Source organism: Oncorhynchus nerka, linkage group LG13 (genome assembly GCF_034236695.1).
Source record: "Oncorhynchus nerka isolate Pitt River linkage group LG13, Oner_Uvic_2.0, whole genome shotgun sequence".
In the NCBI taxonomy this organism is placed as follows: Eukaryota; Metazoa; Chordata; class Actinopteri; order Salmoniformes; family Salmonidae; genus Oncorhynchus; species Oncorhynchus nerka.
The window spans coordinates 66,393,799-66,412,800 of NC_088408.1; the positions used below are offsets into that span (position 1 = coordinate 66,393,799).

General features: G+C 42.0%; 1 protein-coding gene across 1 annotated transcript in view; it reads right to left on the minus strand.

Annotated features, from left to right (window-relative positions):
• Positions 1 to 2,461: 2,461 nt before the first annotated feature.
• LOC115139928 (stalled ribosome sensor GCN1-like) overlaps positions 2,462 to 19,002 on the minus strand; it is a 45,940-nt gene continuing 29,399 nt past the window's right edge. The window contains exons 44-57 of the mRNA XM_029677812.2: positions 18,093 to 18,257; positions 17,750 to 17,911; positions 17,534 to 17,626; positions 17,234 to 17,377; positions 16,773 to 17,042; positions 15,018 to 15,131; positions 14,671 to 14,901; positions 14,238 to 14,431; positions 13,975 to 14,089; positions 13,433 to 13,529; positions 13,078 to 13,226; positions 12,797 to 12,907; positions 3,267 to 3,488; positions 2,462 to 3,153 (exon numbers count right to left, since the gene is read on the minus strand). Coding sequence (XP_029533672.1) covers positions 3,028 to 3,153; positions 3,267 to 3,488; positions 12,797 to 12,907; positions 13,078 to 13,226; positions 13,433 to 13,529; positions 13,975 to 14,089; positions 14,238 to 14,431; positions 14,671 to 14,901; positions 15,018 to 15,131; positions 16,773 to 17,042; positions 17,234 to 17,377; positions 17,534 to 17,626; positions 17,750 to 17,911; positions 18,093 to 18,257 — 2,193 coding nt within the window. The 3' untranslated portion in view covers positions 2,462 to 3,027. The remainder of the gene's footprint in view (positions 3,154 to 3,266; positions 3,489 to 12,796; positions 12,908 to 13,077; positions 13,227 to 13,432; positions 13,530 to 13,974; positions 14,090 to 14,237; positions 14,432 to 14,670; positions 14,902 to 15,017; positions 15,132 to 16,772; positions 17,043 to 17,233; positions 17,378 to 17,533; positions 17,627 to 17,749; positions 17,912 to 18,092; positions 18,258 to 19,002) is intronic.

A 19,002-nucleotide genomic window follows, 5' to 3' on the forward strand; every position in this document is an offset into this window, starting at 1 on the left:
CACACCCTTTTGTTTGTCCATTTACATCTCATTTTACATGCATTTTTAAAAGTGTCAAACTTCAATAGCTCCTTAGTCTTATGACCTACAATCCTCAAATTACATTCAGAATATCCACTGAGTAGCCTTTTGTTTGTCCATTTTCATCTCATGCGATTTTACATTTGTTGTCAATGTTTCTTAATTTCAATAGCTCCATGGTCATGTGACCTACAACCCTCAAACTTCTTACAGAACACCCACTCACTAGAAATATATAATCGCACACCCTTAAATTCATCCATTTTAATCTCAGGTGATTTTACAATCATTTTTCTTTGATTTTCATAGTTTCAAATTTAAATAGCTCTCTAGTCATGTGACCTAAAACCCTCAAACTGCTTTCAGAATGTCCACTGACAATATTTATATATTCCACACCCTTTTCTTTTGTTCATTTGCATCTCATGAGATTTTAAACTTACACATTTCAATAGCTACTTGGTCATGTGACCTACTGGACTCAAACAAGGTTCAGAATGTCCACTGACGACCCTTCTATATTGCACACCCTTTAGTTTGTCAATTTTCCTCTCACACGATTTTACATTAATTTAGTCAACTTTAGAAGTTCAATAGCTCCTTGGTCACGAGGTCTACTGACCTCAAACACGGTTCAGAATGTACACTCAGTGAGCCTACACATTGCACATCCTTTAGTTTGTCCATTTCCCCCTCACATGATTTTACATGCATTTTTTACATTTCCATATGGCAAATGGATTGCCCCTTACTAGACGTCCGCGGGTGTTATTAAAATAGGCCGACGGCCTCAGGTCGCCCCCCAAGGCCTGGTCTTCCGGGAAGTCAAAAAAGAACTGGGGTCATCAGAGTTATTCTAGTTGCATCCGCCGGTTTATACAGTTTGACACATCCGAGTTTCTCTCTAAGGATAACATGGGTTTACAGGTTAAGCTCTAACTTTTCTAAATTCCTTTTGCCACATGTTCAGGGTCATCTGTACCTCTACAGATATCAACATGAAAAGATTGAATGGCCCCCTTCATATCCTAAAGGGGAAGTATGAACTTTACCATCAAATAGGACTGAAATCATCACAGAAAGGGAAACAAATGGCATCACCATAATCACGTGAGATGAAAATGGACAAACTAAAGGGTGTGCAATGTGTAGGCCCACTGAGTGTACATTCTGAACCTTGTCGGAGGTCAGTAGGTCACAAGATCAAGGAGCTATTGAAATTCTAAAGTTGACAAAATTCATGTAAAATCATGTGAGATGAAAAAGAACACACTAAAGGGTGTGCAATATAGAAGGGTAGTCAGTGGACATTCTGAACCTTGTTTGAGTCCGGTAGGTCACATGACCAATGAGCTATTGAAATTAGAAAGTTTGACAAATTCACGTAAAACGTGCGAGATGAAAATGGACCAACTAAAGGGTGTGCAATGTGTAGGCCCACTGAGTGTACATTCTGAACCTTGAGGTCAGGTCACATGACCAAGGAGCTATTGAAATTCAAATGTAAAAAAAGTTGTTACTTTGTTTACGCTCCCTAACTAATTCAACTAGGAATACAAAATGCTGTTCACATTTCCAAATGTTTATTAGCTTTGGAAAGCAAATTAATATAGAAATCATGAAAATAAGACCTGTGCAAATTTTCCATCATGACACTTATTTTAAGTCTGTGGCTCAAGTGGTTTGAAAGGTATTGAAGTTTGAAAGTGTGAATATCCAACCTGAAACTGTTTTTACCTCGGTGAATAACCGTACACCCTTGACCAGGGCCCAGTTTCGTAGATTCAAGTTGCTGTTGACTTCAGGTTGGCACTTTTCCATTCGTATAACTCTACACCATGTGTCAAACTCATTCCATGGTGGGCTGGGTGTCTGCAGGTTTTCGCTCCTCCCTTATGCTTGATTAAAACATTTATTTATATTTTTTAAATCTTACCTTTATTTAACTAGGCAAGTCAGTTAAGAACACATTTTTATTTTCAATGACGGCCTAGGAACAGTGGGTTAACTGCCTGTTCAGGGGCAGAACGACAGATTTGTACCTTGTCAGCTCGGGGGTTTGAACTTGCAACCTTCCAGTTACTAGTCCAACGCTCTAACTACTAGGCTACCCTGCCGCCCCATTGATTGATTGATGAATGAAGGTCACTAATCTGTACGGAACTCCCCTCACCCGGGTTGTCTAGGTCTTAATTGAAAGGAAAAACCAGCAGACACGCGACTCTCCATGGAATGAGTTTGACACCCCTGCTCAGGGCCTGATTTCCCAAAAGCATCTTATGGTTAAGTTTATTGTTAGAACAATATTCTAATGATTAACTTAACCTTAAGATGCTTTTAGGAAACCAGGCCCTGGACTGACTGAAATTTTGTGTAGTTTGTGTATCAAGGCAAAAAGCCAAGTTCAGTGACAGGGTGCCAAAAATAAAGTTAATTCAGATTGTCAACCATTATAAAATCAAGTTTTATTTGATTTCTTTTTACAACTAATATTGATAAGAATATCAACTTTATCCTAAAGATAACTGGTTGCTTTCCTCACACAACTCTCACACACACAAAAGCAAAGAGGGATAAAACAGCGGAAAAGCAGGGGTATAAATTGTATTGCTGCTTTGTTACTGGTGTCAGTGATGCTCTAAATAAATTCAATAAAATAAGAGGGACATTGAATACACAGTTAAATGTCAAAAGGGAATTGGCACAAATTACTTTCTTTATGCAGTGAGCTAACAGGACTTTTACCTACACTTTGTGAGAGAGAACCAATGTTATGTTTATAGAGCCACTTAAACAAGAAATGAAATTGTCCAAAGAGTGTTCATACTCATCCTTGGTCCATGGATAACATGGAGTTATTCGGGATGTATGTGTGTGAGGGTTCTCTCCATAGTTGTATGTATTTGTTAGACATAACAGCTAAGGTTCTCTTGATTGCTGTTGAGGTCTTTTCTGAGTACAAGAGCAACAGTATGGATTTTTAAAAACGGGGTTAAATCCTGTCCATCACGTGAGGATGGTGTCGTCAATCTCTTCGTTAGAGTCTGGAAGGCTGGAGATCTTCTTCAGGGAGCGGCGGTGACAGTCAGACAGCAGCTCATTACTAGCGGAGTCAAGAATGGCACTGACGCTCTGAAAGACAAACATAACAGATTGTATTGTGAATGCACGCACAACTCAAATCCATCAGGCCAAGTATTATCTTCTTTATAATGAGTATTGAGACTGTTTATTTGTGCACTGACTTGCATGGTCTGCTCTCCCTGACGCAGTCGGAGCAGGCTGACAATGGTGTGTTCGCTCTGGGCTCTGACGCTGGTGTTCTTGTCCTTGGTGTTGTCCAGCAGGCTCTTCACCAGCGGCTTGATGAGGGCGGGCTCCAGGGAGGGCGTGGCCTCGTCTTTAAACACCCACCACAGCACCCGCTCCGACACCAGCCTGATGTCACTGGACTGGTTCTGGAGACACTGTAGGGGAAATGACAGGGGAGAGGTTACTGACAAATCAGAGAAGCACTGTCAGTGTTCTTATTTCTTACATTTGTCGATACCCATGCAGCCACAGTGCTTAAACATCTTAAATGTAAAGTCACCATATTTGGGGACCCTATTAGATTGCATTTTATTCAATTCAGTCTGGTATGAGAATGGTAGCCCCTATCTGCAAACACAGGGTGTCTGCAGAAAGCTGATAATCTTGGCTATTGATCTGTGCCTTAATATTTGTTGTGACTTACTACCATATATGGGCATATGAATGTATAAGGGCAGGCCGAGCCGATGACCTAATTTCAAGATGGCTGCTACCTACATTCCGGTTAGCATCGTGAAGCATAAACTAAATAAACGCGGAATACGTCGATACCCACCGAAAGCCGGGACTCCACAGATCATCAGGATATGTTATTTGTCTGCCTGTGACCTATCATTATTGACCACCAGCCCAGAGAGTCCAAATGTTTATTTTACACAACGTTTTCACCAAATGTTGGGGGGGGTGAAATGAAATGAATGCGTAGGTTGGCAGGAACAAATCTATTGTCAATTTTATCTGATGATGTATGACAACTTCACTAGGGTAGGTGGCAGCATTTGGAATTTTGGATGAAAAGCGTGCCCAAATTAAACTACCTGCTACTCAGGCCCAGAAGCTAGGATATGGATATGCAGTGGGGCAAAAAAGTATTTAGTCAGCCACCAATTGTACAAGTTCTCCCACTTAAAAAGATGAGAGAGGCCTGTAATTTTCATCATAGGTACACGTCAACTATGACAGACAAAATGAGGAAAAAAATCCAGAAAATCACATTGTAGGATTTTTTATGAATGTATTTGCAAATTATGGTGGAAAATAAGTATTTGGTCAATAACAAACGTTTATCTCAATACTTTGTTATATACCCTTTGTTGGCAATGACAGAGGTCAAACATTTTCTGTAAGTCTTCACAAGGTTTTCACACACTGTTGCTGGTATTTTGGCCCATTCGTCCATGCAGATCTCCTCTAGAGCAGTGATGTTTTGGGGCTGTTGCTGGGCAACACGGACTTTCAACTCCCTCCAAAGATTTTCTATGGGGTTGAGATCTGGAGACTGGCTAGGCCACTCCAGGACCTTGAAATGCTTCTTACGAAGCCACTCCTTCGTTGCCCGGGCGGTGTTTGGGATCATTGTCATGCTGAAAGACCCAGACACGTTTCAGTAGGTATGGTGTTCTTTGGATGCAACTCAGCATTCTTTGTCCTCCAAACACGAGTTGAGTTTTTACCAAAAAGTTCTATTTTGGTTTCATCTGACCATATGACATTCTCCCAATCTTCTTCTGGATCATCCAAATGCTCTCTAGCAAACTTCAGACGGGCCTGGACATGTACTGGCTTAAGCAGGGGACACGTCTGGCACTGCAGGATTTGAGTCCCTGGCGGCGTAGTGTGTTACTGATGGTAGGCTTTGTTACTTTGGTCCCAGCTCTCTGCAGGTCATTCACTAGGTCCCCCCGTGTGGTTCTTGAATTTTTGCTCACCGCTCTTGTGATCATTTTGACCCCACGGGGCGAGATCTTGCGTGGAGCCCAAGATCGAGGGAGATTATCAGTGGTCTTGTATGTCTTCTATTTCCTAATTGCTCCCACAGTTGATTTCTTCAAACCAAGCTGCTTACCTATTGCAGATTCAGTCTTCCCAGCCTGGTGCAGGTCTACAATTTTGTTTCTGGTGTCCTTTGACAGCTCTTTGGTCTTGGCCATAGTGGAGTTTGAAGTGTGACTGTCTTTTATACTGATAACAAGTTCAAACAGGTGCCATTAATACAGGTAACGAGTGGAGGACAGAGGAGCCTCTTAGTTAATCTTGGAACTACCCATTCCGAATCCGGGAGAATTGTCATCAACTACACTAATTAGCATAGCGCAACAGTCAAAAAATATCACTAGAAAATATTCATGAAATCACAAGTGAAATATAGTAAAACACAGCTTATCCTTTTGTTAATCACCCTGTCATCTCAGATTTTGAAATTATGCTTTACAGCCAAAGCAAGACAAGCGTTTGTGTAAGTTTATCGATAGCCTAGCATAGCATTATGTCCAGCTATTAGCAGGAAGCTTGGTCACGAAAATCAGAAAAGCAATCAAATTAACCGTTTACCTTTGATGAGCTTCGGATGTTTTCACTCACGAGACTCCCAGTTAGACAGCAAATGTTCTTTTTGTTCCATAAAGATTATTTTTATACCCAAAATACCTCCGTTTGTTGGTCATGTTATGTTGGGAAATCCACCGGAAATAGCGGTCACGACAAATTATATCCATAATATCGACAGAAACATGGCAAACGTTTTTTTATATTCAATCCTCAAGGTGTTTTTTAAATATCTATTCGATAATATATCAACCGGGACAATTGGCTTTTCAGTAGGAGCGAGAGGAAAAATGACTACCTCTGTCTTTTACGCAAGAATCACTCTGAGAGCCCTCAGCTGGCCACTTATGCAATGTAGTCGTTTACACTCATTCTTCAACATAAAGGCGTGAAACTACGTCAAAATGCTGTAAGACACCTTCGGGAATACGTAGAAAAATATCCCTTTCAATGGCCAATAGGGGTGCATAGGAATACAACGGTTTCAAAACATGAGTCACTTCCTGATTGGATTTTTCTTAGGCTTTCTCCTGCAATATCAGTTCTGTTATACTCACAGACAATATTTTTAGTTTTGGAAACTTTAGTGTTTTCTATCCTAAACTGTCAATTATATGCATATTCTAGCATCTGGTCCTGAGAAATAGGACATTTACTTTGGGAACGTTATTTTTCCCCAAAAAAGACGTTTATCTTTAATCCTACGTATAAAACTTGTATTTTTCATCAATGTTTATGATGAGTATTTCTGTAATTTGATGTGGCTCTCTGAAATTTCACCGGATGTTTGTTTGAGACAATGATTACTGTACATAACGCGCCAATTTCAACTGAGGTTTTTGGACATAAAGATTAACTTTATCGAACAAAACACACATTTATTGTGTAACATGAAGTCCTGTGAGTGCCATCTGATGAAGATCATCAAAGGTTAGTGATTAACTTAAATCGCTATTTCTGACTTTTGTGAGCCCTCTCCTTGGCTGGAAAATGGCTGTATGGTTTTCTGTGACCAGGCACTGACCTAACATAATCGTTTGGTGTGCTTTCACCATAAAGCCTTTTTGAAATTGGACACTGTGGTTTGATTTACAAGAAGTCTATGTTTACATTGGTGTATAATACTTATATGTTTGAGGAATTTTAATGATGAGATTTCTGTTGTTTTGAATTTCGCGCCCTGCAATTTCACTTGCTGTTGTCGAGGTGGGACGCTACCGTCCCACTGGTACCAGAGAGGTTGGAAAACCACACTACAGGCTGATCCAACATTGATGTAATGTCCTTAAAACAAGTCAAAATGAGGCTCAGTAGTGTGTGTGGCCTCCACGTGCCTGTATGACCTCCCTACAACGCCTGGGCATGCTCCTGATGAGGTGGCGGATGGTCTCCTGAGGGATCTCCTCCCAGACCTGGACTAAAGCATCCGCCAACTCCTGGACAGTCTGTGATGCAACGTGGCGTTGGTGGATGGAGCGAGACATGATGTCCCAGATGTGCTCAATTGGATTCAGGTCTGGCGAACGGTCAGTCCAGTCCATTGCATCAATGCCTTCCTCTTGCAGCAACTGCTGACACACTCCAGCCACATGAGGTCTAGCATTGTCTTGCATTAGGAGGAACCCAGGGCCAACCGCACCAGCATATGGTCTCACAAGGGGTCTGAGGATCTCATCTCGGTACCTAATGGCAGTCAGGCTACCTCTGGCGAGCACATGGAGGGCTGTGCGGCCCCCCCAAAGAAATACCATGAAATACCACACCATGTCTGACCCACCGCCAAACCGGTCATGCTGGAGGATGTTGCAGGCAGCAGAACGTTCTCCACGGCGTCTCCAGACTCTGTCACGTGCTCAGTGTGAACCTACTTTCATCTGTGAAGAGCACAGGGCGCCAGTGGCGAATTTGCCAAACTTGGTGTTCTCTGGCAAATGCCAAACGTCCTGCACGGTGTTGGGCTGTAAGCACAACCTCCACCTGTGGACGTCGGGCCCTCATAGCACCCTCATGGAGTCTGTTTCTGACCGTTTGAGCAGACACATGCACATTTGTGGCCTGCTGGAGGTAATTTTGCAGGGCTCTGGCAGTGCTCCTCCTTGCACAAAGGTGGAGGTAGCGGTCCTGCTGCTGGGTTGTTGCCCTCCTACGGCCTTCTCCACGTCTCCTGATGTACTGGCCTGTCTTCTGGTAGCGCCTCCATGCTCTGGACACTACGCTGACAGACACAGCAAACCTTCTTGCCACAGCTCGCATTGATGTGTCATCCTGGATGAGCTGCACTACCTGAGCCACTTGTGTGGGTTGTCGACTCCGTCTCATGCTACCACTAGAGTGAAAGCACCGCCAGCATTCAAAAGTGACCAAAACATCAGCCAGGAAGCATAGGAACCGAGAAGTGGTCTGTGGTCCCCACCTGCAGAACCACTCCTTTATTGGGGTGTCTTGCTAATTGCCTATAATTTCCACCTGTTGTCTATTCCATTTGCACAACAGCATGTGGAATTTATTGTCAATCAGTGTTGCTTCCTAAGTGGACAGTTTGATTTCACAGAAGTGTGATTGACTTGGAGTTACATTGTGTTGTTTATGTGTTCCCTTTATTTTTTTGAGCAGTGTATATTACAACAATACTGAATTAACACTTATTTTAACTTAACATAATACATCAATTTAGTCTCAAATAAATAATGAAACGTGTTCAATAGGGTTTAAATAATGCAAAAACACAGTTGGAGAAGAAAGTAAAAGTGCAATATGTGCCATGTAAAAAAGCTAATGTTTAATATATTCCTTGCTCAGAACATGAGAACATATGAAAGCTGGTGGTTCCTTTTAACATGAGTCTTCAATATTCCCACTTAAGAAGGTTTAGGTTATTGTTATTATAGGAATTATAGGGCTTTCGCTCTATACCATTTTGTATTTCATATACCTTTGACTATTGGATGTTCTTCTAGGCACTATAATATTGCCAGCCTAATATCGCGAGTTGATAGGCTTGAAGTCATAAACAGCGCTGTGCTTCAAGCATTGCGAAGAGCTGCTGGCAAACACAGGAAAATGAATTATGGTCTTTGTTAGGAAGAAATGGTCTTCACACAGTTCGCAACGAGCAAGGAGGGTCAAACTGCTGCATATACCCTGACTCTGCTTGCACAGATCGCAAGAGAAGTGATACAATGTCCCTAGTTAATATTGCCTGCTAACATGAATTTCTTTTAACTAAATATGCAGGTTTAAAGAATATACTTGTGTATTGATTTTTAAGAAAGGCATTAATGTTTATGGTTAGGTACATTGGTGCAACGACAGTGCTTTTTTTGCGAATGCGCTTGTTAAATCATCACCTGTTTGGCGAAGTAGGCTGTGATTTGATGATAAATTAACAGGCACCGCATTGATTATTTGCAACGCAGGAAAAACTAGTTAAACTAGTAATATCATCAACCATGTGTAGTTAACTAGTGATTATGTTAAGATTGATAGTTTTTTATAAGTTAAGTTTAATGCTAGCTAGCAACTTACCTTGGCTCCTTGCTGCACTCGCGTAACAGGTGGTCAGCCTGCCACGCAGTCTCCTCGTGGAGTGCAATGTAATCCAAAAATGCTGATTACCGATTGTTACGAAAACTTGAAATGCCGATTAGTCGGTCGACCTCTAGTTTATATAGCTAATTTAACGTTTGCATTTAATTTTTTATAAGTAATCTGCTTTTTGTGCTTTAGAATTAGTTTACATAGGCCTACATAACAAGTCATTTCAATGTTATATAATTCCAAAGTAGTTATTGTCTATGTTTCATATTAGTTCACTGTTTGCTGTTCTACGTACCATCTTGTAACTTGAGGCCACTGCACTCTCACTCCCATTGTTCATTTGTGGTTGACACCTCTGCCTTTCTCTCTTAAGTGTTATTGTTTGCATTGTGTGTGTGCAGTACACCTATGTGAGTCACTGGTGTTTTTACTTTTTTTTAAAAACTTTACTTTACTTTACTTTAGTAATGTCATTTAGTAAATTTAGTCAACTGTACTTCAGAATGGAGGATGCAGAGGATTTTGATGACGTTTGAGAGCAATCCTTCCCCAACAAGGGGAACACACTGTATATAGATATTTCTATTGTGTTATTGATTGTACGTCTGTTTATCCCATGTGTAACTCTGTGTTGTTTTTGTCACACTGCTTTGCTTTATCTTGGCCAGGTCGCAGTTGTAAATGAGAACTTGTTCTCAACTGGCCTACCTGGTTAACCTCTTCGAGATAGGGGGCGCTCTTTTAATTTTTGGATAAAAAACGTTCCCGTTTTAAACAAGATATTTTGTCACGAAAAGATGCTCGACTATGCATGGAATTGACAGCCTTGGAAAGACAAAACTCTGACGTTTCCAAAACTGCAAAGATATTATCTGTGAGTGCCCCATATTATCTGTGTTGCATGCTGAAATAGAGGCATAATCCTATGCTAGGCTAATACTAATACTAATACTGTTACACAAATGCTTGTTTAGCTATGGTTCAAAAGCATATTTTGAAAATCTGAGATGACAGTGTTGTTAACAAAAGGCTAAGCTTGAGAGCAAATAGATTCATTTCATTTGCGATTTTCATGAATAGTTAACGTTGTGTTATGCTAATGAGCTTGCGGATAGATTTACACAATCCTGGATACAGGTTTTTTTTCGTAGCTAAACGTGATGCAGAAAACGGAGTGATTTGTCCTAAACAAATAATCTTTCAGGAAAAACTGAACATTTGCTATCTGAGAGTTTCCTCATTGAAAACATCCGAAGTTCTTCAAAGGTAAATGATTTTATTTGAATGCTTTTTCTGGTTTTTGTGAAAATGTTGCCTGCTGAATGCTAACGCTAAATGCTACGTTAGCTATCAATACTGTTACACAAATGCTTGTTTTGCAATGGTTGAGAAGCATATTTTGAAAATCTGAGATGACAGTGTTGTTAACAAAAGGCTAAGCTTGAGAGCAAATAGATTAATTTCATTTCATTTGCGATTTTCATGAATAGTTAACGTTGCGTTATGGTAATGAGCTTGAGGCTGTAGTCACGATACCGGATCCGGGATGGCTCGACGCAAGAAGTTAAATAAATAAAGGTGAAATAAATCAAATAAAAACGACATGCATAAGCTACGGTGAAAGTGAAATCTAATCATCTATACCTGGGATGTTTTTTATTTTTTTATTTAACCTTTATTTAACCAGGTAGGCTAGTTGAGAACAAGTTCTCATTTGCAACTGCGACCTGGCCAAGATAAAGCATAGCAGTGTGAACAGACAACACAGAGTTACACATGGAGTAAACAATTAACAAGTCAATAACACAGTAGAAAAAAAAGGGGAGTCTATATACATTGTGTGCAAAAGGCATGAGGAGGTAGGCGAATAATTACAATTTTGCAGATTAACACTGGAGTGATAAATGATCAGATGGTCATGTACAAGTAGAGATATTGGTGTGCAAAAGAGCAGAAAAGTAAATAAATAAAAACAGTATGGGGATGAGGTAGTTAAAAATGGGTGGGCTATTTTACGACTATGTAAAACGAACACGAATGGCATTTGTAAATAGTTCCGCTTATTTCTATTTTTGCACCTTTCTTAGTGAAGGACAGGTGTGTAACCAAGTGTGTTTGATAAAAAATATTTTAAAAACCTCTTATGTATAGCACCAGTCAAAAGTTTGGACACACCTACTCATTCCAGGGTTTTTCTTCATTTGTACTATAATAGTGAAGACATCAAAACTATGAAATAACACATGGTATCATGTAGTAACCAAAAAAGTGTTAAATATATTTTATAATTGAGATTCTTCAAAGTAGCTACCCTTTGCCTTGACAGCTTTGACCATTTGACCAAGAAGGAGAGTGATGGAATGCTGCATCAGATGACCTGGTCTCCACAATCACCAGACCTCAACACAATTGAGATGGTTTGGGATGAGTTGGACTGCAAAGTGAAAGAAAAGCAGCCAACAAGTGCTCAGCAAATGTGGGAACTCCTTCAAGACGGTTGGAAAAGCATTCCAGGTGAAGCTGGTTGAGAGAAATCCAAGAGTGTGCAAATCTGTCAAGGCAAAGGGTGGCTACTTAAAAGAATCTGAAATATATTTTGATTTGTTTAACACCTTTTTGGTTTCTACATGATTCAATGTGTTATTTCATAATTTTGATGTCTTCACTATTATTCTACAATAGTCAAAATAAAGAAAAACCATTGAATGAGTAGGTGTGCTAAACTTTTGACTGGTACTGTATATCTGTTGCTTTATATTGTTTTTGTAAACAGTTCATTTGTATGTGGGACCAATACATTGGATATGCCTAGGCTAAACGTTCAGGCACTTTGGAGAGGTTGAAAAAACACTTAGATATCCCCTGTAAGAACCACGACACCACCACAATGTTTGAGGTTGGTGTTGTAGAAACTTAGTTATAGTGAACAATAGCTTTTAGGTACATCCAGTGTGCAAAAATAGTGCAATTACCACATTTGGACACTTTGGAGAGGTTGAAAGGACATTTGAATGTACCCTGGATACCCTATACCACCACAATGTTTGATTGAGGTAGATATGATAAAAATTGTGTTTTTATACTGAACAACTAGCATTTAGTGATTGCAAATATGTAATAGCACTGGAATTACCTAATTTACAGACATATGCCACTTTGGAGAGGTTTAGGGACACTTGCAAACGTCACGTGACCACACCTGACACCACTTACTATAACATCTGCCCATTTCTACTTGTTAGGTCTATCAAACCCATTTTCTTTCTTCTGATATTTTTCACATGTTGTGGTAGCCATCTGATGTGTTTCCAGCTCTGGGCATAAATAATTCACTTATAGCTTGTCAATGAAAGATGACTTTCAAATTTTAAAAAGTTAGTGTGTGCTTGATCTTGTGTATTCCCTACCTTCTGATAATTTCCTCATAATCTCATAATATACCAGGTTTTGGCATGTCAGAATCATGTAATTACACATGAATTGCAGTTACTTTTGGGTATGTCTATTTGCTTGATTTGTGCATGATTTGTGAAACATTCATTTTGTAAATGGGGGGGGGGGGTAACAGATTACTCCTGAGAAAGTACCCCCCCTGCCTCACCTTCACAAACTGTGAGATGATGCGCTGTGATGAGCCACTTCCTTCCTCGGTTCTGAGATGATGTCTCATCAGGTAGCCCATGGCTCTGATCCCACTGGTAGCTATGGGGATCTGGAGGAGTCGACCGTGCACAGTGTTCAGTCAGAGAGGAGAAAGAGGTATGGTTTGGCAAGGGAAAAAGTGCTTGACGAGCCAATCCTTCCACTGTCTGGGTGAACAGAATGAGTAAACTAAAAGGAGCGGTGTCCACTTAGATCTGACCAGATGTATGAAGTTCCTACCCTGTCTGCGGTGGCACTGGCCAGGATGGCCTCCGTCACGGTTGAACTGTACTCCTCCACACACAGCTGCTCAGGGGCAGACTTGATTGCGATGGCCAGAGTCATACTGCGACCATGACGCACCATCCAGTCCACTCCTGATATGTCAGCTAGGTGAAGAACGGGAACATTTTTCATTGATTAAACAGAAGTCTTTCCTTACTACATTATAGTCTTGATAGTCAAGAGTTAAGTGTTAGAAATTATAATGTGTAAATTCAATGTGTGAATACCTTTTATCATAAGTGTGAATGTTTGTGCTATATAAAGGGTTGTGCGTGGGCGAAGAGTATGGTGTGATAGTGTAAATTCTTACCCAGGACATGCTGGAGCAACACACTCCTCAGATCCTCTTCAGACAGGAAGGCACACAGCTCTCCTAAACAACCTGCTGAGGACATGCGTGTAGCATCCTACACACACACAAAGTTAGAACTAAATGATTCTATATAAGGCTTTCATACACACTGGCTGATAAGGAGGCCTAAAACCCCTTTCATTAAGCCACATCCTGCCTTGACTGACGGAAGTCTAGTTCGATCAGAGGTAAAAACTAAACATAGCACTCTGAAAGATCCTTTCATTGAAACATGGAGCTGAATATGTCCTTATCAAATCAAATCTTATTGGTCACATACACGGGTTTAGCAGATGTTATTGCGGGTGTAGCGAAATGCTTATGCCAGGTTCAGTATTGCAGGGCTACAATATATTTAGCTAGCAAGATTAAACGGAAAGTTTTATACTCAATTCTAGCAATTACCATTGAGAGACAGAAGGGGCGGTATCAGTAGACTGCCTAAAAAACATATGTTGCATTCACACATGCTTAGTCAGTGTATCTGCTTGTAAACATACCTCATCATGACCCAGCATACTCAGCAATGTGGTGGTGATGCTTTTCCTGATGGCTGGGTCAACCTTTGACCCTGCTCCCTGGATGACGAATCTTAAGGCTTGTAGCATGGTCTCCCTGAAAAAAGGGAGCAAAACACTAGGCTGATTGATTGAAACTAATCAATCCCCCCAAAAATCCTAAATGAGAGGAATCCTATATGGAACTGATCACTACTCTTCACATTGTGTTTCTCAGTTACCCAGAATTCCCTGGTTTTGCATACCTGACTCCTGAGTCCTCAGCATTGTGGATGGCAGAGAGCTGCTCTGTAAATAGGGGGTCCACCTTGCTGTGGATGGAGACCAGCTGGCCCAGGGCCTCAGCAGCCTTCAGCCTGACCGCCCGGCTAGAGTCCTGCAGAGCCTTCAGGAAGGTGGTCTGGAGCTGGGGCAGGAAGGGCTTCAGGGCTATGCCTACCTGGAGACAGGGGCAGAGCAACAGGTTCAGGACCAGGGCAAGATGCCAACCATTCTTCCAGCAGGGAGGAAACAACAGGATTGTGTTTAGTAGGCACAAAATGGGAAAACGTTGAGAAAAAAAAATCGTATTTTTGGATTATTTCATTTATTAACCACATTTCAAAATGTTTCTCCTGTCTCCCATTTTGTGCTTACCAAATGAAACCTTTAACCTCAAAATCAAAAGCAGACACTCACCTTGGCCAGCAGCAGGGTGAGTGTCTCTAGCAGAGAGGTCTTCACGCTCCAGGCAAAGCGGTCTCCCAGGATACGGATGAGCGGTCCAGTGATGTTGACCACAGACGGTCGCAGAGCCTCAGAGGAGGTCAGCTTGATGACTCCTCCCAGCGCTTTGGCCGCCTCCTCTTTCTGCTCAGGACTGCCTGTCAACACTCCTTCCCTCAACACTGGCAGGATGCAGGTCACACCCTGGGGAAGAGGGAAAGAGGAGAGAGAGTTAGAGGAGAGGAGAGAGCCAAAATATATATCAAAACTAGTCAGCTTGAGGATGTGACTGTACATGTCAAGAGGAGAGAGAGGCCTACCTTTTTGGGAAGACAGAACCCAGGCAGGTGCTGACCCTTAACGTCTACTGCCACTGACCGGATGTCTCTGTGCAGGTCGTCAATCAGAGCCAGCTGGCTGCCAGCGTCCAGTTTCTACAAAAACAAACTAGAGTTTAACATGACCTCACACATCAATACATACAGTGGCAAGAAAAAGTATGTGAACCCTTTGGAATTACCTGGATTTCTGCAAGAATTTGTCATCATTCTTGATCTGATCTTGATCCAAGTCACAAGAATGGACAAACACAGTGTGCTTAAACTAATAACACAAATGTTATGTCTATATTGAATACATAATTTAAACATTCACAGTGTAGGTTGTAAAAAGTATGTGAACCCCTAGGATAATGACCAAAGGCTAATTGGAGTCAGGAGTCCGTTAACCTTGAGTCCAATCAATGAGACGAGATTGGAGATGTTGGTTAGAGCTGCCTTGCCCTATAAAAAAACACTCACCAAATTTGAGTTTGCATTTCACAAGAAGCATTTCCTGATATGAACCATGCCTCAAACAAAGGAGATCTCAGAATTGTTGCCTTGCATAAAGCTGGAAAGGGTTACAAAAGTATCTCTAAAAGCCTTGATGTTCATCAGTCCACGGTATGACAAACTGTCTATAAATGGAGAAAGTTCAGCACTGTTGCTGCTCTCCCTAGGAGTGGCTGTCCTGCAAAGACGACTGCAAAAGCACAGCGCAGAATGCGCAATGAGGTTAAGAAGAATCCTAGAGTGTCAGCTAAAGACTTACAAAAATCTAAAATACGTAAAACACTAAACAAGACTGGTGTTCATGGGAAGACACCACGGAAGAACCCATTGCTGTCCAAAAAAAACATTGCTGGTACGTCTGAAGTTCGCAAAAGAGCACTTGGATGTTCCACAACACTACTGGCAAAATATTCTGTGTATACATGAAACATAAAGTTGTGTTGTTTGGAAGAAACACAAGCTCATCAAAACCTCATCCCAACTGTAAAGTATGGTGGAGGGAGCATCATGGTTTGGGGCTGTTTTGCTGCCTCAGGGCCTGGACAGCTTGCTATCATCCACAGAAAAATAATTCCCAAGTTTATCAAGACATTTTGTAGGAGAATGTTAGACTATCTGTCCGCCAATTGAAGCTCAACAGAAGTTTGGTGATGCAACAGGACAACGACCCAAAACACATTAGTAAATCAACAACAGAATGGCTTCAACAGAAGAAAATATGCTTTCTGGAGTGGCCCAGTCAGAGTCCTGACCTCAACCCGACAGAAAACGTTTGGTTGAGGTTATTGCTGGAAAAGGGGGATCAACCTGTTATTAAATCCAAGGTTTCACATACTTTCCCCACCCTACACTGTGAATGTTTACACGGTGTGTTCAATAAAGACATGAAAACATATAATTGTTTGTGTGTTATTAGATTAAGCAGACTGTTTGTCTATTGTTGTGACTTAGTAAGTCGCTCTGGATAAGAGAACCTGCTAAATGACTTAAATGTAAATGTAAATGTAGATGAAGAACAGATCAAATTTTATGACCAATTTATGCAGAAATCCAGGTCATTCTAAAGGGTTCACATACTTGTTCTTGCCACTGTACTCTGTTACTTAACCAGAGTACCTAGTGGCCATTGGTTATCTATGAAATCAATGCTGCATAACGATCCACAACACAACTGTATGACTTCAGTAAACCCAGACAAACCCATTCCTAGTTCCTGTAATGCTCTTGGTGCCAACTGCTAACCTTGGTGATGGAGTTGATGGCGTCCCAGCTCTGCACCAGGACCTCAGGGTTGGAGTCATTGAGCAGGCGGATAAGGCCTGACAGCAGGTTGCGTGTGTGGGCACTGTAATCCAGGCGGGTGCGGGAGAAGTATCCGTTGAGGATGGTGGCGGCGGCCTGTCTGAGGCCGGCATCAGGTGACCTGGTGGCCTCTAGCAAGTCCTCGATGATGATACGCTGACCCACCTCATCTTCCACAGACAGGATCACTGCCTGGCAGCTGGCCAGCTCCTGAAGGAGAGGCGCGGGGGGTAATATAAACCTGGGGACATACCTATCATCTACGGACCACAACCGCCCACTAAGAACCACTGTAATATTATCCCAAGACGATGACTGTTACGACCACCGACAATTAAAGTAGTGCCCCTGCACTTGGAACTCTTTTATTACCATCTTGCAATCATGAATGCTGTTGTTACCTGCTGCCCCTCCTCTGTTCCCAGCTTGTCTTTCAGAGAGGAGTAGAGGGCAGGCAGGATGACCCCCAGGTGGCGTGTCAGAGCGTCTCCAGCCACAGCAGACAGGAAGGCCAGCACGCGCGTGTTCACTGGAGGAGCAGTGAGCTGACAGGGGAGAGGAGAGCATTCATACGCAGAACTACACTCAAACTATAAAAGACTTTAAAAACATTTAAGCATCAGGAAAAGTGGTATATAATCCAATAATGATCACAGAGATGAACCATTGTCAGTAGAGTGTATAATGTTTGGACAGCTCACCTTGGGCACCAGGTAGGGCAGCACAGAGCGACTCTTCACTGCCATCACCTGTTTCAGACCGTCCAGAGCAAACTCTGCAGTCTCCTCATCATCCTGCACACAGAAACATTAACAACAGAAGGGACAGGAGAGGGAGTATTACTGCGTGGATACAGAGGAATGTTAGCGGTAAAGTGGATTCATGTGTGTGTATTTGTATGTGAGTGTGCGTCTCACCAACTGTTTGAGCAGGGCAGGCAGGATGTCGTCCAGGGCCTGGTGACCGATGGTGGCGTGGAGCTGCTCAAAGGTTTTGGCTGCAGCCTCTCGTACCTCCTCCAGGGGGTCACACAGAGCCTTCCTCACGGTGGGGACCAGGGACTCAGAGAATATCAGCACCTGGAAACATACACGCATTGTGACCTTGCTTCTCTGCCATGGGATCACGTCACAACACAACCCTTCTATGTATAAGGCGTTTTAAAAGATTTCCTCAAACTGTATACTCATCTCAAGGGACTTCCAGGTTAAATAATGAATGAATTTAAAAAAGTGACCAGGTATGTGTTGAGGTACTGACCGCGTCCCTGCTGGTGGACTTCATGATCTCACTCAGACCGATGCACACGCCCTGCCTCTCATCACTCTTCTCGGAGCGCAGACCCTCCTCCAGGATAGGAATGATCTCTGGGAGGATCTTCTCTCCCAGCTTACGGACCAGGTCTCCAAGTGTCCTTGCAGCAATCTAGAACACACAGAGAAGCCACATTCAGTAACCCAGGGATCAGAAGCAGGAGAGAACACAGAATCCAAACACTCAAATTCAGACAAAAGTGTAGAATACTATAATTCAGTAATAAAAGAAGACTGAATTGTCTTAGTGTGACTAATGTACATGACAAAAGAGAGATAGACGAAGGGTATCAAATCGAATTGTATTCATCACATGCTTCGTAAACAGATGTAGGCTAACAGTGAAATGCTTACTTACGGGCCCTTCCCTACAATGCAGAGAGAAAGAAAATAGAGAAATAATAGAAAAGTCGAAAAGAAACACGTAATAAACACACAGTGAGTAATGATAACTTGGCAATATACATGGGGTACCAGTACAGAGTGGATGTGAAGCGGTTCGAGGTAAATGAGGTAAATATGTACATGTAACTAGGAATAAAGTGACAGATAATAACGAGTAGCAGGAGCAAATGTTATGAGTCAAAAAAGTTAGTTAAATAGTTAACCATTGGCCCATTTTGCACTAACTATTTAGCAATCTTATGGCTTGGGGTTAGAAACTGACTCGGTGCATTGGGGCAGCTTGCCAAGCGGTAGCAGAGAGCACGGTCTATGACCTGGGTGGTGCGAGTCTGATAATTCTTAGGGTCTTCCTCTGACACCGCCTGGTATAAAGCTCCTGGATGGCAGGGAGCTCCGTCCCAGTGATGCACTGGGCCGAACGCACTAACCTCTGTAGCGCCTTGTGGTTGGAT